We start from the raw sequence: 24,545 nt of genomic DNA, 5'->3' as shown, positions 1-24,545 counted from the left end.
TGTCGATAAAGAGCATTGACATCTAGGCAAATGTTTCGTCACTCACTATTTACAAATCATTCTACAGCCTCATATATTTCACTTTGTAATGTGGTATTAACATTCTAAGCTCATAAAACTGCGACTTCTCTTAGACGACTTATTGCGACACCGAATACTGTTCACTGATAATACATCTAAAGTGCAATCTCACCAAATATGGCGGCCAGTTATCGTGTCCGCGCTCACACATAAAAAATCTTAGACACAAACGCAATTATGCTGACAGTGGTTGTTATTTATAAGCGGAACTGCAACAGGTCTACATGTACTAATATAATAAAACAACGTTAGATTTGAATGATGGTTACATCTATTCTAGAGTATTCTACGTCTCTTCCTTTTATTAATTAGGCACTATGTTTTGATTACGGCTTTGCGCACGTATCTCCTTTTCCGAAATAAAAGTTCTAATGGAGACTATTTCGAGGTAAAAAACATCCAAACGTGTTGACAAACTTTTGCTTTTTATTATGAGTAATAAGTAAGATAAGGGCCACATTTTTTATTTCATCTGTATTACGAAATGGACTATGCCACAGTCAAACATAAACATAAGCGACATGAATCTTAATTTTTTAATTACAGTGTACCAAGAAGCATCTTTGGTACTTTAATAAACATCTACCTATGTACATAATTTATGTTAAGACTTATATCACTAAAATAATCCAGTTTTATATTATTCACAGGAGTTCAAATAAAATGAAGAAGAATTCAATACACGATATAAGAAATAAATGTACTTACTGCTATCAGTGCATCGTTGCCGTAAGCTCGACCTTCCAATGCTAGTTCTTTGTCGAGCATGGCGTCTAGTTGTTCGAGCTGGTGGCATGACGCACGCGCAGCTACCCAACTCGAAGCCAAAATAAATGCACCCAAAATGAAGGAGGATGCCACCACTGTAAGTGCAGCTATTTTCGCAATCTGCACTGAAGATGATGTCCTTTGTCGGTAGGCCTATAAAATATAAACATAGTTACAAATATTTATGGATGTATGCAGACGTTGCAACTTATTCCCAAAATTGGACGCGCACAATGTGCGTTAAAGCAACAACATAATTTTTTTTTATTCAATGAGCGTTCGCCGTCATAAGTTCGTTAATCGGTATAAATATATAGTCAACCATAAATAACATTAGGACGGCTAACCCAACGGTCATAATATATAAAACAAACTTAGAATGCGTAAAAACTTTAAATAAATAATTCTGACTTAAAATTAACGGCAACAAAAAACGCAGCGTCTAAGTAATATATACGAAAATTCCACAGTGTAAAAACGCTCTAACAAAGAATACTTTCATTTCGACCTTTAATGGTAGGTATTCTTAATAAGTAGTATTCAAGAAAACACGGGAATCCCTGTAATTTCTCTCTCAAAGAAACTACATTCATTTTTAAACTCCCATAATGTCATCATGACTCATACAAAACCAATTCATTTTTAAAAACCAGCCATTAGAATTTCGTGGCATGCATAGTCTTGGATTCCGTAACAACCATCCAAAACTATAGTATTCAAATAATTTAGTTAATTAATTTACACTATATTTACTCGCAGCGTCTGAACATAATCTTTAATTAGGCACAGATCAAATCTCAAAAAAATATTGTGAGGTGCTTGGTACGAATTAATAACTAACTACATAATGTTTCTTGTGTGAGATTTACTAATTAAAACGTTATTCGCATTTTTGTTAAATATGTCCAAAGAAATATTTTCCCATTATTGTTTTTCTTTTCTTGTATGATAATTATTAATATAATATCTCATGCAATATATATAACTACTTACTACAGAAAGAGCTAACGCTGAGCATAACAGCCATATCTATTGTAGAGCTCCATAATAATTACTACAAACGATAGGTAGGGACTTATTACCTAATTCATGTTATTTAGAAGCAATTGAGCGCACATATTAGACATTGAAATAGTACTAGTTTTCAGATTTTATCGCGGTTTTTAATATTATAATTTTCTCCCAACTTTTTAAAGACTGCAGCCTTCATGGTCAAGGAGCGAACTAAGGTGTAGGTCGTCTGAAAAGTCAACATTACATTGTCTACATACATTTACCAATTATACTAAATATGAAAAATTTGCTCTTGATGGTCCAATCTACAGAATGACGCCACAGAGTCTTGAAATCTGGCAGCCAGTATTTTGAATTTGGGTTTAATTAAATATACAGCAGGAGTCTGGAAACCTGCTATTGGTTCTATGGGAATATTAAAAAAATACCTATGTATTATATCTGTGATAGAAAGCTTGTTAGTGCGTGTAGTACAATTAATATCAAACAGCGGATGCTTAACTCATACTAAACACCAACGTAACGTCTATGCGCTAAGTAATATATTTTATACATTACACGCGTAGTCAAGAATGAATTAACATGACGGAAGAATATACAATATTGCAGTTGGAAATAAGCAACACCAATATACTTTATTCAATAATAAAGTATACTGGTGTATAGACATTCTCACGTACATACATACATATGTTGTACGAAACAACTCTACAAGAAAACAGGCAATTACAACACACAACGGCAACAAACTGTGAACCTTTTGTCCTTAGTAAGACGTAGTTAATGAAGTGTAGCTTTTCTGACACAAGTACCTTTTGCACGTAGTTACGTAATAGTTAGTGACTGAGGTGGGGCGAAGCGGTGAAAGTGCGCGCACAATCCATTGCATTTAAGAAATTCATCATCTTTAGTTAAAGTACGTCAATTTCAACTTGTTTGGTGGATCTTCAATGCGTAACAAAAGATAAATTTGTCATAACTGCTCTGATTGTCAATTTAGATTCACTTTCATCTGTTTTTTCTACGAATTATACTTACTTAGTACAATTTAATAGCCACGACACTATATTGCGTGACCGCGTTAGTAACAGTTACGAAAATATGGAAATCATAGCATTTCTAAAAACGTCAAGTTACGTCATAGACTTTTTTTATTATTGATCAATTTCACAAAAATGTGTAGTGTATTAATTAGAAACTAGTACATTTCCTTACACTAATAAGATGGGAGGCATGAAAATTTCACTTATTACGAAAATTATAATAGTAAGCAAGAATGCCAATAGGTAAGCCTTATTCGTACCATCAACTGTCGTAAAATTTCTGACGGCACAGGTTAAAGTCATCAAAAACCCCGAAATATTTTCATAAAATAAATTATTTTCAGAAGTAATGAACAGTGAGTTTTCTTCAACTTTTGAAAGTCCTATCCAAACTCTACATAAAGTATCACAACTGCAAGGAAAATATTTCGAATAGCAGACACATGGATCCGTCCTAAACCGATTAGCAGGTTAATATATTTTAGATATTTCAAGCAAAAAATTGAAAATAAGTATTTAAAATGTTATTAGAAACCACATAACAAAAATAACATGCATAAAAAACGAATGAGTAAAAGATAAACTTCTCACCTCACAAAATTGAACTTGAAGACATAAATTTATATGAGCTTTTATACAACCGTAATTATTAATTTTAATAAAACATTACTTATATCTCTTCTCAGTTTATAATATCAGTAGGTATTCGCTTTTTTTATTTATTTTGACTGCGACACAAACTATAAGTACTTAGCGGTGATGTAACTGAATTCCATAGAAAGGCCGGGGTTCCCCTTTTCCTCTGTTATCTCCAGTAATTAAAATATTTATTAGGACAAAGTATAAACTGTATCGCCAGTCAATAGCATAATTAATTTTCATTATTAACAAACTCAAACACAATATTTACTTAAATAATTTATAATGCAAATTATATCTAAGCACAAATTCCAGATACACTTTGGTCTTACGTTGCAACTTATAGATTTACTTATATACGTATGTATAAGTAAATACATGTATATACAAACTTATCAATTTAATCTCAAACTAAACCAGAATATTATTTTGCATTATTACCTATAACTATTTTAAACATCGCAAAACTTATATTCCTGTCTGTTGTGATATAGACTGTAAGAACCTAATACGTATATTTTTAGTTGAATTAAATTATATTAATACAGAACTGTTAAAATATTATGTCAACAACAGACGTCAACACATAAATATTTCAAGCAAACAGCTAGTTGGCGATTATTGGCCGTTTCGGAAGTGACGCAAGCCCATTGTGTCCACTTGGACTTGGTTAAATAGCCAATAACGATTTCACTCTGGATAATGTCGTTCACTGTTTTATTTTTTAGAAATTGCTTTAATATTTTAATTGTTGTAAATAAAAACCTATACAATCCTCACCCGCATGACCTACAACTACCTATCATTCGAGATTGTGTCCTACAATTCAAAATATAATAATACAGTGTAAGGCAAGTTTATAGCTGAGAATAACCTAATTCAATTCGTCTCAGTTTCATAGCGGCGGTTTGTAAAGTAGCTAAAGTTATAAAAGTATTTTTTATGGTTATAAGACTACTTAGAGTGCTACCATACCATTTTGCAACAATATTTCAAATTATTATTATTCCAAATCACACAAGTCGTCTTTCCCTTGTAATACGACATTGTTGATGAAATCATTTAAAGTTCATCTATAGTTATTTTAGCGTTTACAACTACACGTTCTAGACGGATCAGATGTTTTCGTGATAACAATAATAAATGGCTGTGATAATAAGTGCCGACAGACATTAGAACAATAAGTTTTCCCATGCATGTACGCAATTCTATGAAAAGGGCATTTATAATTTTTCATATTTCTGTACATGTTTATAGTTGGTAAATAATTTATGGAAGGTTTTCACGCAACAATATTATTTATAGCCTATTTCTCGCGACTTTCAGATATTTTCAAAATATATACTATCGACACACAAAACCTACTTTTTATTATATCTACTGATAACGTATGATGTTATTCGTTCAGGAGACTCATTATAAAGTTGGACCAAAACAAAGTCAAGTACGATTTTAACATGTTTAAAAACGTGACATGTTAAATTTATAAAATAAACACAGTGTCATGCTTGTTATTTATTTATATTATATTTAGCCTCCAACAGTTGTTGTACTTTGCTCAAGTATTGGGTAATTTTATTATGACCACCACCACTTACGATTTTATTGTATTATAAATCCAGTTTTCTCCAATAGAATAATGACTTTGTTTTAAATAAGCCTGTGTTTACAAACACGCAGTTCGTAGTTACTGGACTTGCAATCACAATCACCAACACACGAGAGAAAGGCGCTTTCCCGCAGTTATATCCCACTTATTGAGGTATACAATTTTGTTTTACCTCATTTTAAGTTGCACAAAGCAATACTCATAATATTATGATATCAGTTAGTTCTAAGTTTACGAGTATTTTTTTTTTTACTTTGTGTATTAATTTTAGATAAAAATATTAATTTTTCTCGTCAAATTGCTTAAAGATATCATTTTCTTAATTCCTTCATTAAATGACAAAGATTTCACGGAAGCATTTCTGTATTCTACATAATTTAATATATTATTTAGGTCCAAGTAGAACAACAGTTATATCATACCGGTGGTGGCTCCGAGGCGCTGTACACTTCTGACGGGGGGTATTCAGGCTTCATAGTGATAGTCGCCATGGAGTCCGGTTGATGCTCCTTCTCCATCACGGGTGAAAATTCTTGACAAAAATATATAAGCTCCGATAGTGTCACGCGCGTAATGTCCGACGTTTAAAGGAAGAGTGTGCGCAAGTGAGTGGTATCGTGGATCGCAGGGGCCGATTGCCGCTAGCCGTGGTGGGGCTGTGGTCGCCGCCGCGGCATCCGCGCTGTCGCTCCAAACTCCAAAGCACTGCTTACGAATATAATGAACGCAATCGGCTGCACAATGGTTTAAAAATTTACATACGAAGTAGGTGAACATAAAAATGCACTACGTTATACGTAGTAGGTACCATAACTGGTCTGTTTGTATGATGACTTATGCAGGACTTTTACAGGATAATACGACAGTTTGTGCAGGATAATAAAGACGCTAATGTCTCGAAAACCAAAGGAACGTCACAGCGACATATGATCATTTTACGGCTTGTGTGGCATTACATGCATACACTGTGGTATTCCTGTGTTCCTAACATCATCATTTAGTTTGTATTAAAAATATATTTTAAATCCCCCACTTAATTTATCGTGCCATAAATATAATACAAGCCATTTCTGCAGTCTGTGTAAAAACTATGTTACGCCAATCTCATTAAAATGGGCGCCGATAGAAAATTATGTTTTGAACATAATTTCACCCATCTATTGCTGTCCTCAAAATGTACCTAACTAGATAGTGTACCGCGTAGATACGCGGTACATTTCTTCTGGATTTTTATAAATAATAAGAAAAATTGTTTGGCACTTTACCTACATAAAAGTCGGATCTCGGCATAGATAGTTTATAGTGTATTCTAATTTTCCGAATCGGAGAAGTAATTCCAAATATTAGCACTATTAAAGAACGGCAAAAGTAAAGTCCACCGTTTTCGCTGGCCTGGCTATCTTGGGCACATGGATGATGACCGGAGTATTAAATACGCCTACCTGGGTTGATCAACTGGTCATCTGCCGATGGGGCGAACCAGATATCGTTAGAGGGTATTCGACGGTTAAGACCATCCCTTAAAAGGACTTATTCGGTCTTTACAACAACCTGGGTCCATAAAACATCAAGATTCTAAATACTTATGTTACGCACACAAGGAATGCTGTAACATATTATAATGTATGGATATACATACCTAATCTCTAAATAAATAATAAATAAAGCTTTTTTAAACAATGGGACATATTCTCAGAATAAATTGAGTACCTACTTACTAATACCTACTTTATCTAGATATTTTTCATAATAGCTATAGAAGGAATTGAATAAAACGATAAAGACGTAAAAATGAGTAAAACTCATAAAAGAGGAATACTTAAGATAAATTACAAATTCTAATCCCGATTCACGGGTAAATTAGAGTACCTAATTTTAATTTACGGATGCCTTTTGTGTGGACCTGTCCGCCCATTTGCTTATTATAATATCTACTAAGTACTATTAGTAAACAGTAGTTATCTATATTTGGTAGCATTCTAGATCATCATGTTATTTCATGATTCTTGAGAAGATTGTGCACTCGTATGAGATATAAAAATCTTGTAATTTGTAAATGAATTAATTAAACAAAATAAAAAAAAACTAATCGTCACTTTTCTTTTTATTATGCAATTTTCCTATTGACTTCGACTGACTTTAAAAAAGGGAAACTAAAGTTTCTCGCCCGTCCTTCTCTAGTGAAAACTGATTTCCGAATTGGTGGTAGAGTCAATTTTTGACCGAATCTAAATAATGTTTAACATTTTATAGATTGAAATCAATTATTTTGTATAATTTGGAAGCAGAAACGTCTCAAATCTTAATTCAGGGATGAAATACAGGATTTTGGTGAATAGTTAAGTAACTACTTTATTACTGATTAGTTTTTGCACGTCACTTTTCTCACATGGCAATTTATTAACGGAATAAGCTTCCGTTAATAAAATTTTAAGAATCAAAAAAGTGTATAAATACTTTGAATGCGTGTAGATATTACTTTGAATTATTATAGCTTTCTACGTGTGGAAGAACTTTTAAAATTGATTCAGTAGTTCCAAAGATGACTCTCTGCGTACAAAACTACCTCTTCATGATATTAGCATAGATGACACCACTCGAGCGGTACTACTGGCAAACAGATCTTTATAATAATATGGACCTAAGCTTTACTGATGCCTGTATTATACAATAACAAATGCGAACGTAGTACGTGATCGAAATGTAAAAAGTCTCTACATAACGCGTCGATACATTAAACGAATATATCGACGATCGCTACGCACATGCAAAAATGTCGAAAACGGTGGTTTTCAAGATAGCGAAATAATGTTCAAATTTATTTATTTTTACATTTTTCTTAGTCATATTTAGATGCACAACCAACTTAAACGAGTACACAGCATTCATTAAATGAGTACGTAGTACGTACATTGTTAAATTATACTATTACATATCATGAGAACATATAAACTAGAAAATAATTAAAATTATTCTAGATGAATCAATTAAAAGAAAAAAAATCTATGTAATAAAGTATTTTTTTTTTCTTATAATATTATCTCAAGGACTAAAAGTTTATAATGGCGTTCAATTTCCCTAAAAACTGACAGATGACCGTTAGTCCATTGAAATGTTACATTTTTAGGCCTTTCCTTGCGTTTTTTAGAGGACGCAATTTTATTTTTTAATTTGCAACAGAGATTTTGTAGAGAATTTAATTTGCAACAAAAAATATTTATACATTTTTTTTGTCAGATAAATAGTTTAAGGTTACAGCTTAAGGTCCATTTTCATACATTTTGTTTCACCTTTAATCTGGGTAACTAAACAAGTATTGGCAAGTAAAGAATTTAAATTCACGTCTAGTTAGTGATTAGTTCTCGCAGTTGAAAGAAAAACGTAAAAATAATTAATATGCATGAATATTTCGGCCTTTAAAATTTCGTCGTATCAAATTTTAAAGCATCGTAAAACCATTTCAACCCCTATTTTCAAGATGGCGGCCGTGGGACAAGGGTGGCGACCCCACAAACTTGGTTTTAGCTTTACACTGACCCCCCCTACACTTCAAAAAAATAAAATTGCGTCCTCTAAAAAACGCAACCCCAAATGTAACTTTTCAATGGACTACGTTTATACATTGACATTGAGATAAATGAGAGATAACAAACAGTAAAGTAAGTATGACACATCTGTTGATACGTGGGAGGTAACAAAAAACATAAATATTGTATATTAAAATTACACTAAAATATTGCATTAGATTTATATTTTCAAGCACTGTTGACCAATGTCAAGAATACTTTATTGTGAACTTGAAGTTTTATACGTGGCTTGTTGGTGAAAAATAAAATAAGTAATTAGATATTTGAGAATATAAAAGGTGTATCTATGTAAGTTAATAATTACGATATTGAATATTAAATATTTTTCAATTAGCGTGAAAGTAATCTTTAGTGGCGAAGCATTAATCCAAAGTAGAAGGTCTCAAGCACAGTATACTTGTGGCCATAAAAGTCCGATGAAGTTTTGAAATAGAGACTATGTGAGGAACTGAGAAATGTGTCGTATATACATATATATTCTTATATATAATATATACAAAAAATTAAGGTCCTTTTAGAGATTGAAAAGTGAACTTAAGTAAAAACACTGTATTAACAAGTAATTATTATGTGTACCTTATCTGGCGAAAACACATAGGTAATAAGTAAGTAATTATTTTAGCTTCGAAGGAATTCAGAATTATTGTTATAATTAACTGGACTGAATTTCATGCATAAATTCAGTAAACGTTAAAGTTTGGAAAACTGTTATCTAGGCAATTTTAGGTATGTGGCACAGGGTTAGTCTAGAATAATAGTAAACGTGCGAATCCGACATAGACTGAAAATTAGGTTGTTCTTACAAAATAATGAGACGTACAAGTTGTGACTGATTATTGTCTTTTGTGGAGCTCAATATCTTACTGTCAAAAATGTTTCGGATTTTTTTTGACGATATCATTAATTTATTATGTGTTTTTAATACTTATTCGTTTTCTTATGTGGAAAACATAAGTAAGTAATCATTGTTTATTCCTACGCAGATTATTCTTGATTATTGCTATTGTCTTAGATAATTGATCTATTTGAACTTGTGCATAATAGTGTACCGGACGCATTTTTGTTCTTTACCATTATCAAATATTTACGTTATTTAAATTATACTTAACACAGAAGGAATTATTGAAATCCGGTAAAAAATCAACAAATTATAAGTATTTGAATTTCGGTGGAAGGGGTAATCAACTAGAAACAGAAAAGACACGAAATACACACATTTGACGTCATCGGGAATTACGACGCTTGCAAAAGAAAGAGATGAAGCGATATCCCCACAACTCACCCACTTCTGCGCATTACAATATTTGAAATATGAATTATTAGCTCATTTTATAACCAATTTGTATGCAGTTTTCGCAGGATTGCTTCTTTTTCGTATTATTAAGCATTACATATAGAAAAATGTACAAAGTCAAGCATAGGATGGTCCCCTATTAAGTTGCAGAAAAATAAATTAAAAAGAGATAAGTATAATATCGCCTTTACACTACGATGAGTAACTTTCGGGCTCGGCCCGTCCATAAGGGGAGCGGAGTAGCCGCTATAGGTGCCAAGGACAGGGAGCGACTTTTGACCGTTGGTGGCTGCCTGGTTGGAGCGGGCTGGCCAGCTTCTCGGGGAGCCATATCCGAAGGAAGATGACAAAATTTCTAGAGCCGCCCTAGAGCCTTTGACACCTCAGGCATATATTTCTGACATATGATAAAAAAAGATCGCCAATAAAAGATACGCTAAACAAACCATTTTGCTTGGGACGCCCAATTAGCTAGGGCCGCTTCTTGTAACCACGCAGGTCTATGAAACCAACTATTTACTGTTGCGGGTTTTTTAAGAAAATAAAGCGCTTGAAAAATACTAAAATCTAGATTACTAAACAATCGTAAGCTTGTCGCGATCATTAATGATACATATTGTTATATCATTTTCTTATAATGATTCATCTTGCTCGACAAGCCCAATACAGAGGGTAGGGTGGCTAAGGAAGAAGCCACTTTGAAGATAGATCATAAAATTATTTACGAAAAAAAATGTGTTGATACTTAATTACTAATTTCAAGGTATAATGATGAAAGAAATGAAAGTTAACATTTATGAAAAAAAATAGTTATGCTAAGTTAAAAGATATAAAATAATATATACACAGTTTTTATGTAACATATCGGTTTAAATTATTCTAACCTTTGTTAGAATTATATACTTCTTGCTCATAAATAATAAGCGGAAATGAAGTTAAGTGTAAATGTCCGTATACTTACGGCACCAAGTGGTGAACACCGTACAAAACGACATATATATATACTTATTATATCCGCATATACGAGACAAACTCTTAAAAATTAGTATAGTTGGTCTCATATTCGTTTTGAATATCTCGTAAAATATTTACTTAATATTGTTCATGGTGCAAGCAGTCTGTAGTGGACGCACTTATAAACAAAATGTTTAGGACACGACATTTTTGCAACGCGACCCACGCGTCCCATCAAGTGGACGCGTTCCATTAGTGGTAACTAGTGGTAACACTGATACAGATTTCAAATATCTTGTCACTAGAAGCAAGTAAAAAACGTATTGTGCTAAAAATACAAATTATTTTGGTCGCTGCTGAAAATTTTACCCCATCTGTAACGTTGCGTTTAATTTTGAAAGTAAATATAAAATAAAACTATGGCCACTCCTGGAAAAGGAACATTCCAACCGGTAAATTATTTATTTTAATAATATAACCTATTTAATTTTATGTATTGATTTATAGCATTAGCATTGAGCGCATACTATTAACTTATTTAATATAATTTCGTCACAAAATATGTATAAGTATTATTCAATCCACAATAGTTCTTAGTAAATATTATGTTGAGGTTATTCTCATAAGATTATAAAATTTTTTAGGACTCAGATGTTCATATTTCATACGAAGATCAGCTAAAAATAAACAAATTTGCTCGTTTGAATGCTCGAGTTGAAGACTATAAAGATGAACTTAAAGTAAAACAAAATGACATGAAAAATTTGGAGGATGCAGTGGAAGAGCTCAGTCTTACTGATGAAAATGAAAAGATTCCATACCTTATTGGAGAAGTCTTCATTTGCCAAAATTTGGAAGAAACAATGGTATTAAAATTAAACTATTTTTCGGATTTTACTGAAGTTTATATTTTTTTTTAGTTTTTGAATTTTCTTCCCAATGGTATATTGAATTAAAACTTCCAAGCAGGGTCGTAGCTAGACTTGGATTCAAGGTAGGGCTGTAATTACAAGCAGGGCGGAAATAAAAATGTTACTAAATCTGATCTGCTCAATCAATTTTTGGTTTCCTTGACTCGTGAACGTGAGCAAAAAAAAAAAGAAGTTTAATACTTAGGTAATTGTTAAGGTAATATACAGATTGTAACAAAAATCCCATCAATACGAATAACTCTTACTAGGGGCCAACTTCCATATCGTAAAATAAAACCCGCTGCTCCATATATTTTCATTGAGTAGTAATGTACAATTTTGTTAATTATTAAGGTAGGGCATTGCCCCACAATGCCCCCCCCCCCCCCCCTAGCTACAGCCCTGCTTCCAAGTATTACAATATTCTAGTTTGGGCCATAGATATTCCACATATTAATGAAATTGGAACTGAATGTTATTTTCCTTCTAGTTTATTAGTTGTTACTTGTGACTGTTAACTTAAAAACCTTTCTTACTGTAATCGTCCCACAATTTATTTTTTAAGATAAAAACTAGCCTATATGTAAATCCAGGAGAGGGTTTATCAGTGTGCTAAATTTAGTGTAACCTATTCAGCTTATATTGTGTTTACTTGAAACAAACCCAGCATCAAATGCACCTCTGACTTTTCTAAAGTTATGTGCGTATGCTTTATGAAATAATCATAGTTTAACAGTAATGTGAGAAAACTTGCATACCTAAGAAATTCTCTATAAAAAAAATGAGGGTATGTGAAGTCTGCCAATCCACATTAAGCCAGTGTGGTAGACTATGGCCTAAACCCTTTTGGTTGTAGAGAAGGCCTGTGCCTAGCAGTAGGAGAAACATAATCAAAGCTGATATTATTTTATTTTACAGATGTCGTTAGAAGAGGCAAAGTCAAAAAAGGAAATAGAAATAAGTGATCTTGAAGCAAAATGTGAAGAACTTAAAGGACAGATGGGTGAACTGAAAGCACATTTATATGGCAAATTTGGTAGCCACATTAATTTAGAAAATGAAGAAGATTAAAATTGTCTTATTGACAAAGAAATGTATACTAACATTTATTGCTTTTACTTAATACACTTATTACTAAAGGCAAGACACAAGATGCTTTTAGCATCAAAGATCAGTGATTTAGCAACTACATCTATGTTGTACATCAGAGATTGTGCATCTACTATAATATTACATACCACAACATTGGAAATGTTTTAGTTCAGAAGTTCGAACTCAGGTGAATGCAGCTGCTTCTACCTCATAAAAGAACTTTTCATTCCTATGGCCTGTTTATGCTGCACCCTTTCATTGATTACTGATGCTATAAGTGGTTGTCTATTTGTTTTATTTATGAAATAATTTGTATGTAATTAACTTGAATACAGAAATAAACTTTTGATTAAGATAATTTATTAATTATAGAGAAGAAAAATATTTTTATTTACAAAACAAAGCAAACACGTCACACATGTATCGCCAAAGAGGTCTGCGGAGGCGTAACCAGGGCACCCACTTTTCGCCAAGTATGTTCTATCGCATGATGTGATAGGGGGCGATCCTATCGCCATATTGGGCACAAATTTCAGAGTCCAGGCTGATACTGAGCAGAAAAGCCCAATCACTTCTTCTGACCCGGGATTCGAACCCACAACCTCGGGGCGCTGCCTTACCGCGCATGTAGTAGGTATAACTACGCCACCGAAGCAGTCAACATAGTTAAAATTTTGAGAAATTAAATAAACCTATTAGTAGGGCGAGTGAACTTTTTCATAGACAGTAAGTCTGCTGTCTGCTGTAAGTATTTGTGCTCAGCACGCAAGTTTATAAAAAAAAATATAACACTGTCCAACCTAGAGATGGAACTCGAGCACTCAGCGTGATGTGCCCAATACATACTACAACCAAGGCAAAGTAGTCCGATTGTGAACATCAATAAAAAAAATATATTTTGTGTATGCATTTGAAAGGATTAATTTATAATATGTTGGTGCGCACCTACCTACTGTATACCAATTTTTAAAAAAGCAATAATCTGTTCCTTTTTATTCATTAATATTGAACATTTTACCGTTTATTATGCCTATTTTAAATCTTTTTCATGCATCTTTCGGACTTAACCCATTGTTTACCACAAAACGATGAATTACCACCAACGCTGTGGGACGCCAGCCGCTTTAGCGCAATGGGAGAATTTGTCATCAATGCAACACTGTCGGCGTCCAAACAAGTAACTGCAAAACCTCGCGATTCCTATTGGAGATATGTTAAGAAAATGCAATACTTCAGGCAAGACATCAAAATAAACTGTCTTGAAGGCATTGCTGAAGAGCCTGAACTGTCAGCTTACCCTTTGTCATGCTTAATGTGCTGTGACAGGTTGAAAGCCTGGTTGGAACAAATTAAAGAGACTGATGACTTTTAGACAGGAATTTACTGAGGTAGAAATGGATAAGGCGTTCCAGAACCTTGAAGAGAAATGTTATGGATTGAAAATAGGTATTAAGGTAGAGAAGTTAAACTTATAAGGAATGCGAGTAATTTGAGCATCTTTCCAAATAGCTGCAAAGGTCCTACGAGTAAAAGAAAAGTTAACGACATGGCAAGTGGTAGGGAAGCGAAAGATCATATTGTGAGCCACACAATCGCTTAAATAACGTTTGGTTGGTTTCTCCTAACATCACAAGCGGCAAAACGTTAATGATAACAAATTAACAATAATCGAGAGTGTGACGACTACAAAAATGTTTAACTGTATTTTATATTTTATAGTACTTACTATTAAGTTTGAATGGAGAAGAGAACTGTTGACTAAAAGAATTTAGAACGATTTTTCTCAGAAAAAAGTCTTGGTTTGATTTTCCTCCTCCCAATGACTAGAGAATTTTTCACTCTGGCTGGAACTTTCTTTGCAATTAACTTATAGATATGGCGCCGTCGTACACACAAGGGCCGTCCGAGCTACGACTGAATAATGTTTATTTTGCGTTGTGAAAAATAAAACTCGAGAAATAATTTAACTTATATTATATTAGGTGTACAAACACTAAAGTACAGGAGCTAGCGATCGATGAACGCGTCAACTATAAACATAAAAACTTGTAAATTAAATGATTTAGCACTTAACTAGAATATTAGGAAAATTATGTCGCAGGCGTCACTAGTTTGCGTCACAGTTATTCATTTTTTTATCAGATTCTAAGTATATAAAATAATATTATCAAAAAGTAAAAAAAGCGAATTAAGAGATAATTTAAAGTACTTGCCAGAAAATGGTTAAATTTCTAATCTATGTCTAAAGTAAGGCGGCTGTAATAGTTGCAAGTACCTGCCAGCCGAATGTAAAAAATTACAAACAGAAATGGTAATTTGGAATAATTTACAATTAATAAACAAAAAAACACATAAACAGATTATGTTCTATAAGTTAAGCATTGCACCCCGCCTCATATAGCTAATAATTTATACAATAATAATAATTATCTTGTGCTACAAAATAAATTATCACATAACATATTGTAATTAAGTAGGTACATAATGCCGCATCATAGGCCGTCTATAAAATACCTCACACGATATCACAAATTTTGGAACCCCACTCTGTCCTTATAGCACATGGTCACATTTATATTATGCAATAATTGAATTATATTTTTATATTTCCTCCAGAAGTGAACTTCAGAGCTAAATTACTGTAGACTTAGGACATGTGACGTCATCGATATATATGTACTACTGTGAGGTCAGGTTGTCTCATTCCCACATATTCTGGTCATACGATGACACACTTCGTTAACCCAAACGCATGATGTAATTTATAAATGGCTCCTTATGTTTGCAACTGGCTCATCGTACTTGTCTCACACTTGTCTTTGGCAAATGCCATATGCGGATCTATTAAAAACGACATTATATGTAATTGGTAATAGACCTACACTGATTATAGACTTGCAGCCTTTATGTATAATACTATTTCAATATTATCACATCCATTGACTAAAATATTCTCCATTACATCACAAAATTAATTTATGGTCCAATAAAACCTACATTTATAATACTTCAAAGAGCACAGCATCCGCCAACTTTCTTTTTCGGGGATAATACATTCACAATACAAATAATAAAATTACATAGCGTAAAACCAAATATACAATAATAGTAATATTGAGGCAAAAAGCCATAATTTGCTCTAAGCATTGACTAAAAACTAAACGCCTCTTTGCAAGCTACTATGGGAATTCGAGAGGGAACTTTGTTGCAAACTCTCTTCTTCATCGGTTTCTCGGTCGTTTGATATTCTGATGGCCTGGTACCACTGGTTCGTAAGATCTGTCATTTGACTCTTGCAATCTTTTAATTCCTGTAATTTAAATAATTAAAATTACTCACGTCACATTCTGTTTACGGCTGTTATTATTTAATTACAAACATGTGATTTTTATGGCTATAACATTAAATAAAAAATACCAAAATGCAAATACTTATCATACGCACGATATTCTTTTCCACATAAATCTACCTATAGGAATAATGGATTGTTAAAAGAAATGATAAACACACTTACTTGATGTGTAAACCTTCTTGTGAAAAATGGCGTTAAATACTTCATGTCCAGTCGCACAAAACCACGTAAACGTGTCGCATGAGAATAATTAACCTGAAACCAAAATAAACTATTCATAATGCTGATAATAAAATGAGTTATCGGTAAACTTTTTCCGTGTCGGAATTTATACGAATTGTAACTGGTTAGTGGTCACGCGACAAGACACGGCTAAGATCATCGATTAAGATTGTATTATTGTTTTTTACAACGGTAGCATCATTTTGTTTCCAATAATACTTTATTATGCAAACCACTTTTAAAAAAACTAGTTTTAAAAATAACTTGATTATAAATATAAAAAACTTTCATGTTTACGTTAAACGGAATTTTATGGATATATGTACAATGAACTGAAATTTTAAAGACGAGTTTGAACAATACAACTTCGTACCTATTGCTGTATCTTCTTAATTAAGGCATATAACATTTTAAGCATATTTTAGGTCAAAGTAAAAGAGGCTTAAACAACACTCGCACGCAATGCACTTACCTCTAATTCTTCTTCAGTAATCTCGGACAAATGTTCAGAATCAATGGCCTGTCCCCACTCCTTTGTTTTTGACAAACTCACTTCCTTTTGCTTGCGCAATGAGCGGGAACGCTTTGTCTTCTTGTTAGCCTGAAGAACATAATCGCATTCAGAATAGATGAACTGGCAATATAATAATTATTAATAAGGCCACAGGTCGGTCCAGGGCCGGCTATCGTATTTTGTAAGCAAACGCAAGTAAATTTGTTACAAATTACTGATTCACGGTCAAGCCAGCGTAAACACCTCCATCCGTTATAGCCGGTACAAGGTAAGATCATTTATAGTTCATAATATAAAAAGATTCGAAATCCATACAAAAAATTATAAATGTGTCAGTTTGTTACGCTTTTAGGATAAACCACTAAAACGATTTTGCTAAAGGATATTGGCGCAGTGAGACTTTTGTCCCGGGAAATGTTTTCACGCGCGCGGAGGTGCGAACACCTTGTACTAAGTTAAAAATATATATTACCCTTAAAAATTTGAGTAAAGGCATTGTCGAGCCTCCGAAGAATAGTGTAGTAAATAGAACAATTATAAGAGTGGTTGTTATTATTACATGTCTGGTTTCGTCAGAAAACCCAAGATGTAACGATAAAGCGTATGAAATGGCTCCGCGAAGACCTGAAACAATATGATTTTTTTTAATTCCCTCTTATAAGCATTGAAAATACTGGTAACTGCAAGTATTTTTTTTATTTGGAAATTGTAGTTCATACTCAACGGCTGTGCAGGCAAATATCTTTACAACATAAATTGGCTCTGATTATCACGCTGTTGGGAGTCTGGGTAATTACCACAGATTTGTGTATTTTTGCCACCAATCGTTAATGTATATCAGTGGCGAAAGGTGAAAATTTCCGAACGGGAACCTGACAATATATAGGTACTAACGTGAATAAATGCAGTCTGCAACACGTTCTGATGATAATAAGATTCTACAGAAATTCTACATAACGGGAAGCCCGCATGTATCGAGTTATATGGAGTCTTATGGACCCGTCACCACCGGTGTCCGGTATACATATACTATTGCATTCTGTTTATAAAAATATTAAATATATATGCAACCACATAGAGTTAATAGTTTGTGTAAGTTTGCTTAGTTCATGAATATTCCATGCACTATGTCTCTATAATCTGACATTGATAAACTAAATACATTAATAAACATGATAATTAGGTTTTGATGTTTATACTTTACCACTGAACCACATAATGAACATCATTTTTTTCGTTATTTTGTGCTCTCGAAACTTGTTGCAGAGTAACGCCAGGGGGAAAATATTCGCCGCTCGACCAAGCAGACACATAACAATGCTCCATACAACTAATGCTGGTTCTACACGATGCCTGAAGCTGTACAAAATATAATTATAAATATATTTAATAACACTCATAAATGGGAACCTACCAATTGAGCGGCTATCATGTAGTCACAATTCAAAAACTTCAAGTCAGCTACACAAATACCACCATACTATATGATTTGTGCACTGTTGAAAGTCTAGCGAAAATACAAATAGCGTGTGCGCGCGCATATTTACGTACGGATTCTTTAAAAACATCTTAGAAATATATGTTTCAATTAGGCTTAAGCACAGATGTGTCTGTATGTATTATTTTTTTAGACCATAATTTATATTTATATATTTAAGCTGAACTTTTGGATTGTTTGGAAGATCTGATCACTTGAGGTAGCGATCTGATTTCGAAATTCGAGAATTGTTTTACTAATACGAAATGGAAGCTAAGCATTATACTTGAGTGGAACCTCTCACTCTTTGTGGATTATATTATAATTTAAGCACATTACAATTTACTAAAAGATAGTTTACCTAAATATGGCCAGACCCAAATAAGCAAAAACACATGTCTCTGCAATAAAAGCCAGTGTCCTCATTGTTTGTTGCATAGTTACTTGTGTCACCGTTGAAAGATTAAAATGAGTGTAGTGAGACATCACAATTCCACAAAACAGTATAGCCATAATCCCTGAAAATGACATTACATATATTTAAAATCATCATAAATCGTAACCTACTAAAAGTTTCATTATAAATATTGTTTTAACTGATTCTCCTGAAAAATTATATATAGGGGGTTTGTAATTATGGGTTTTTTTTCTGTAAACAGGACAAACCACCTTAATGAAGTTATGTAGGCAGAACCAAAAATATTACATTTTCAGAAATATATGGCGGACTGTTGCACAATGGACGGGACCATATGTTGATTTAAAAACAAATTGTATTAAATTCAAATATTTTTAACTATAAAATATTAGAGTTAAGTAAAATAGGGTATTTAACAAAAAAACTTTACAATAATATTATGTATTGTATTTAGTATTCTACCCATGTACTTGAAAACTAACTCTGAAATATTCATAGCAGATATGGTCAAAATAATTTAATAAAAGTATTAAAATTCAATGCCATGTATTAGTCTAACAAATACACTAAAATTCTTTTTGGTCTTTTCAATACTGGATTGGTTTAGGAAATACTCAAAGTACTACATAAAAGGCCCCAAAATAATTGATGATTTTCCATAATGGTAATAACAGAAACAATACCACAAGACTTTAATTAATTTCTTTTAAAGGTGTCCCAAAGTTATGTCAAGATAGATTAGGTTATTATGTTTCGAATTTAAGGCGATACCTCAAGGTCCATTTTCATACATTTTGTTTCGGCTTTAATCTGGGTAACTAAACAAGTATTGGCAAGTAAAGAATTTAAATTCACGTCTAGTTAGTGATTAGTTCTCGCAGTTGAAAGAAAAATGTAAAAATAATTAATAATCATGGTTATTTCTGCCTTTAAAATTTCGTCATATTAAATTTTAAAGGCCGAAATATCCATGATTATTAATTATTTTTACGTTTTTCTTTCAACTGCGAGAACTAATCACTAACTTTAATTTACTATACTAGTTACAGATTAAAGAAACAAATAATGGACCTTGAGCTACCACCTTAAGTATACAGTATATAATAATCTATATATTTTTATTTTATATTAATCTGAAACTGTAAGATGCCCAGTTCATAGAAAAACACAAATATATTGAATAGCTCATCAGCTAGAAAACAGTAATTAAACAAAGAAAGAATAATAAGAGTAAATAATTAATTTTATTAAATAATGAATTTAAGTTGTAAATATTCTTACCTGACAAGTGAATTCCCTCAGCAAGCACATATGGAGCATAAGTAAAAACTAACATCATGCCAAATTCCAGTGAAGGATTCTTCCTCAGATCAACATGTTTAAGTAGGAGTGCACTAACAAGAGCAAATAACACCCCAATACCCGCAGATGCAAAGAACATCAACCAGAACCTGTTTATAGCTGAGAGAATAGCTTCTCCTGTTGACATATGGGGGTCGTTTGAATCTAATACTGCTGTTGTCAGTACAATCGCCACAGCGTCATTGAGTATACTCTCTCCAAAGACCAACATGTTCAGAACAGGGTCCACATCCAGGGCATGAAATATTGCCACAGTGGCCACAGGATCCACAGCCGATATCAGAGAACCAAATGCAAATGATTCTACAAAACTAAGTTTATACACAACCTGAGCCAAGCCCAGTAGATATATTCCAGCTCCAATAACAAAGGCTGATATAGCTGTACCTACAATTGCAAATAGCAGTATGGAACCAATGTTCTGAAAAAAGTTACCTTTGTGCAAATTATACCCCGATTCAAATATAATTGGGGGAAGTAATACTAAGAAAAAAGCAGTGGGGGAAAATGCTTCCTCTTTTCGCCAATTTGCAATATTTTTTATGGACATTAAATTTATAATCATCCCAATGAGTGCACCAAGGAAAACAATCACAACGCTTTCAGGAAGGTAAGAAAATCCTGTTTGCAACATAAGATGAATCAACAATATTCCGAGTGCCAGTATGCATAGCACAAAAAATATTGCCATGGAACTATTATGTTCATCTTCCGCCGAACTTTTTTCAGGTAGGGGAGCTGCATCTGACGGATTCACAGAAACATTCGGCGTTGCCGACGACGAAATATTCACTTGAGTGATAGAAAATAGAGAGGAATTAGATGACCCTATATCATAAACAGGATTAACATTTTCTGGAGGTGGATTCGGCGACGTAGATTCAACAGTCTCAATATTACTTGCTTCGCTAGAACTCGTGACATTCCCTTCGCTCGCCCTCTTCGGCCTTGATAACTTGTATAGAGTGTTGTCATAATTGTTATCGTAATCATTATTGAGTAATTTTGCGTTCGATATTTCAGTGCCTTCCGTATGTAATGTTTTAATATTTTTTTTATTTTCACTGTCTTCTCTATTGCCACGAGATAAATTTACGATGCAAATGAGGGCTATCCATAATACTTCCTTTTTTACAAAAACCATGGTGAAAGTATGATATATATTGCACTTTTCCGTATTTCGTATAATATTAAAAAGTATAAATATTTTAAATAAATCCAATTTTATGTATTTGATTGCCACTTCATTCTTTTGGTCTCTGCTTCACACTTCATTTTTGACAGTTCCAGTGTTTTCACTGTCGATTTAAATTTAACCCTGAACTTTATAAGAATTATCCTTAAAATCCCTCAAAAATTAAAAGTCCTTTTTAGATAGGTAACATTAAATGTAAAAATACCTTTTCATGTATTTAAACGCAAGTGAAGCAGTAACATTATATAGAAATATTAGCCATAACTATAAAAAAATCTCAAATAAGATTTTTACTTTACGATATAATTGGCAACACTATTCGGCTATGGTTCTTGCAATTTGACAAAACATGAATGTATTACTGACAGTTGCGTCAAATTCGGATCTCTCTTTTTCTCTCATTAAAAAGCAATGCCCGTTAATGGTCACTGACAAAGTGAACGCGCATTCTTTGTGACTTTTTCGATCGCTTTACTTGTTATTTCTTGTACGGTCTGACCGGACAGAGTTTTATAGTTTTAGTTCATTTTAATAAGATGGATTCAACTTTACGTGAACAAGTTATGATAAATCAATTCGTACTAGCAGCAGGTTGTGCACAAGAACAAGCTAAGCAATTACTACAAGCTGCTCATTGGCAATTTGAGGTGAATTTTATAATTTATGTAAACAAACAGTAGGTAATCATGAAATGGCTGCTATTTTATTTTACAAATAGCCTTCAAACGTCGTCAGACTGCATTCATTTAGGCATCATGACATTTTTAAATTAACCTAATAACTATATGGAATTATGTAAAAGAGCGCTGTTGTAGCAAAATAGTGCTATTTATTCTGCGGTGATTATGATTACGTTACACGGGAGATGTATTGACATGTTGGTATTGACGAAATAACACGCAATAAGCAAACATACATAGACAAGTTTACTGATTAAGATTATAAATTATATGGTGCACACATAACAAATAACACCTACTTATACGCGTGCGGCGTGTGTGTGCTACATTATAAACAATCTATTTTTATTTACTCAATGAGAATATGTCTGTTGTATATACACTGACATGAATACAAGCAATCATGTGATTTAAATGCATAAAAGGAATGTTGCATTTTTTATTTACTAAACTGGATATAAGTGGAAAGACAATATGTGTGTATTGAAAATTCTTTATCATTGTAATTTATTGAACTTTTGTAAATATTGAACAAGATAAATATAAGAAAATTATTAATAGTAATACACCAATATTTACAAAATGTTACAATTATTTAAGCTACATCACTATTTATAAAATAGCCATAGCAACAATCTGGGGTTTGGGGCATGGTAAAACAGATGACTGGTATTAATTATTATTGTTTAAAAACATGTTTGTGATGATAATTAATAATATCAAAGTAATAATATTTCAAAGAAATTAACAAAGAGTAATATTTTATATATGGTTTAAGGTGTTATAAGTGTATCTATATATATTTTTTTTTTATTTAGAACACATAATTATTTACTTTTAATTTATTTTGTATGCTATATATTGTTCAAAAATATTATTTTTTCTGTCTTTGCACCTATAAAGTAATAAGTATCTTTTTTTTTTCATACATTGTACCCTCCAAAAATATGAATTTTCTTTGATGTGATTTCAATGATACATGTGACAAGGCTCATTTATAATTTTAAAAAGTATAGTAGGTAATTAATAAGTAAATATATTTTTTTGGTGCTTCTCATGTGATTTATGCTGCAATATTGTATCTAATGCTACAAACCTAGTTTTTAATTTCAGCTTAATGCTATTTATGAAACATATTTTATCAGGGAGTTTATTACCATTTCTCAGAAGGTTTAGATTGTTATAAAATTATACATTAAAAAATAGTAGCTCTCTTTATTTAGGTAGTTATTTCATTTTTATTTCAGGTAAAATTTCACCATTATTCTTAAACAACTGAATTAGTTATTATTCATCTCAAATAATCACTAGTCATCACAAATTACGAGTATGTAATGAGAATTAAATATCTAAATATACAGTGTTATGGGTCAAATTATTTTCTTAACTTTCTTTGTTTAACATGAAATATATCGGTCTTATTGAATATCTAACACTACATGCAAGAATGTTATTAAAATATACTTTCTTCAAGCAAGTTTTTTTAACTTTTAAAGTGTTTTTTAAATTTAATGTTTCGATTTATCTTAATAACCACTCATGAACTTAATCATATTAATTTGAATCAACTAATATTAATTCAAATTAATAAAAACTATACATACATTGTAAAACAGTGCATTTAATTAAGTGTTCAGAATTAAATTCACTATTTCATTACAGTTTTACAATATTAATTCAAAGTTAGTTCATAAGTTATACTCATTGCTATATGTGAACAATAGAATAAATATTTGTAACTAGCTGTTACAAACAAAACCTTTCCACTACAAAGTATCTAAATCACTGTAGCAAACTATATCACCATCACCACGACAGCAAGCGCCATCTACTGAAATAATCATCCAACAATTTTCACAAACATTCGCATTTATAATATTAGCAAGATAAGAAGTAAAACTATGTAGCAGATTGTTTTGTTTCTTGGCTAGACATTCTCATAAATGCCAAAGCAGGCTTCTTAATTTAACCCTAGTGTAAGGCTTAGATACTAGGATCATAACAAGTATTGCTCGACAATGAACATATACTTGCCGTTAACAAGATTTAAAATTTTATGCGTATTATTTCAAATGTATTGTAAATTTCGAATACACAGCTTTTAAAAGCAAGGCTAGCGTGCCGTTTTACTGAAGGAGCGCTTAATGAACTAATAATTTTTTAATATAATATTATGTACTCTCTGTTTCATAAGTATTGGTTTAAAGCAACTGTTATTTCGTAGTGATTGAATTAAAAAATATATAAAATAAATATATTATTAACTAGAGTTACTCAGAATGTTTTCTGTTTCAGACAGCACTATCAATATTTTTCAAGAAGTTGCCATTCCT

General features: G+C 32.3%; 4 protein-coding genes across 5 annotated transcripts in view; 2 read left to right on the top strand and 2 right to left on the bottom strand.

Moving 5' to 3' along the window:
• Positions 1 to 6,050, bottom strand: part of LOC115449466 (pollen-specific leucine-rich repeat extensin-like protein 2) — a 51,227-nt gene extending 45,177 nt beyond the window's left edge. For both annotated transcript variants that reach the window (XM_030177299.1, XM_030177300.1), the window contains exons 1-2: positions 5,577 to 6,050; positions 790 to 1,002 (exon numbers count right to left, since the gene is read on the bottom strand). In XM_030177299.1, the coding sequence (XP_030033159.1) occupies positions 790 to 1,002; positions 5,577 to 5,672 (309 nt within the window). In that variant the 5' untranslated portion in view covers positions 5,673 to 6,050. The remainder of the gene's footprint in view (positions 1 to 789; positions 1,003 to 5,576) is intronic.
• A 5,144-nt stretch (positions 6,051 to 11,194) lies between these two features.
• On the top strand, positions 11,195 to 13,363 carry LOC115449485 (probable prefoldin subunit 4). The gene is made up of 3 exons (XM_030177326.2): positions 11,195 to 11,441; positions 11,634 to 11,855; positions 12,819 to 13,363. The coding sequence occupies exons 1-3, from the start codon at positions 11,409 to 11,411 to the stop codon at positions 12,969 to 12,971; spliced, it is 408 nt and encodes a 135-aa protein (XP_030033186.1). The 5' UTR covers positions 11,195 to 11,408; the 3' UTR covers positions 12,972 to 13,363.
• A 1,586-nt stretch (positions 13,364 to 14,949) lies between these two features.
• LOC115449484 (sodium/hydrogen exchanger 8) lies at positions 14,950 to 21,628 on the bottom strand. The gene is made up of 7 exons (XM_030177324.2): positions 20,257 to 21,628; positions 18,919 to 19,075; positions 18,285 to 18,439; positions 17,553 to 17,704; positions 17,039 to 17,167; positions 16,507 to 16,599; positions 14,950 to 16,302 (listed from the first exon to the last, which is right to left on the bottom strand). The coding sequence occupies exons 1-7, from the start codon at positions 21,479 to 21,481 to the stop codon at positions 16,150 to 16,152; spliced, it is 2,064 nt and encodes a 687-aa protein (XP_030033184.1). The 5' UTR covers positions 21,482 to 21,628; the 3' UTR covers positions 14,950 to 16,149.
• A 355-nt stretch (positions 21,629 to 21,983) lies between these two features.
• The window catches only part of LOC115449486 (UBA-like domain-containing protein 1), a gene marked incomplete in the record, with an annotated part of 6,263 nt that continues 3,701 nt past the window's right edge, over positions 21,984 to 24,545 (top strand). Inside the window, 2 exon segments of the mRNA XM_037438918.1 lie at positions 21,984 to 22,179; positions 24,508 to 24,527. Of these exon segments, the coding sequence (XP_037294815.1) occupies positions 22,069 to 22,179; positions 24,508 to 24,527 (131 nt within the window).

The sequence above is a fragment of the Manduca sexta genome, chromosome 15 (genome assembly GCF_014839805.1).
Source record: "Manduca sexta isolate Smith_Timp_Sample1 chromosome 15, JHU_Msex_v1.0, whole genome shotgun sequence".
Classification (NCBI taxonomy): domain Eukaryota; kingdom Metazoa; phylum Arthropoda; class Insecta; order Lepidoptera; family Sphingidae; genus Manduca; species Manduca sexta.
Note: the sequence above shows the minus strand (reverse complement) of the source record. Positions and strands in the feature narration are given on the sequence as shown.

Coding starts and splice junctions, on each gene's coding strand:
- LOC115449485 (XM_030177326.2), top strand. CDS start 11,409: ATGGCCACTCCTGGAAAAGGAACATTCCAACCG. Junction 11,442..11,633: donor GAAAAGGAACATTCCAACCG/GTAAATTATTTA, acceptor AAAATTTTTTAG/GACTCAGATGTTCATATTTC. Junction 11,856..12,818: donor AAAATTTGGAAGAAACAATG/GTATTAAAATTA, acceptor TTTATTTTACAG/ATGTCGTTAGAAGAGGCAAA.
- LOC115449484 (XM_030177324.2), bottom strand. CDS start 21,481: ATGGTTTTTGTAAAAAAGGAAGTATTATGGATAGCCCTCATTTGCATC. Junction 18,440..18,918: donor TTGGGTCTGGCCATATTTAG/GTAAACTATCTT, acceptor TATTTTGTACAG/CTTCAGGCATCGTGTAGAAC. Junction 17,168..17,552: donor CTTTACTCAAATTTTTAAGG/GTAATATATATT, acceptor TATGTTCTTCAG/GCTAACAAGAAGACAAAGCG.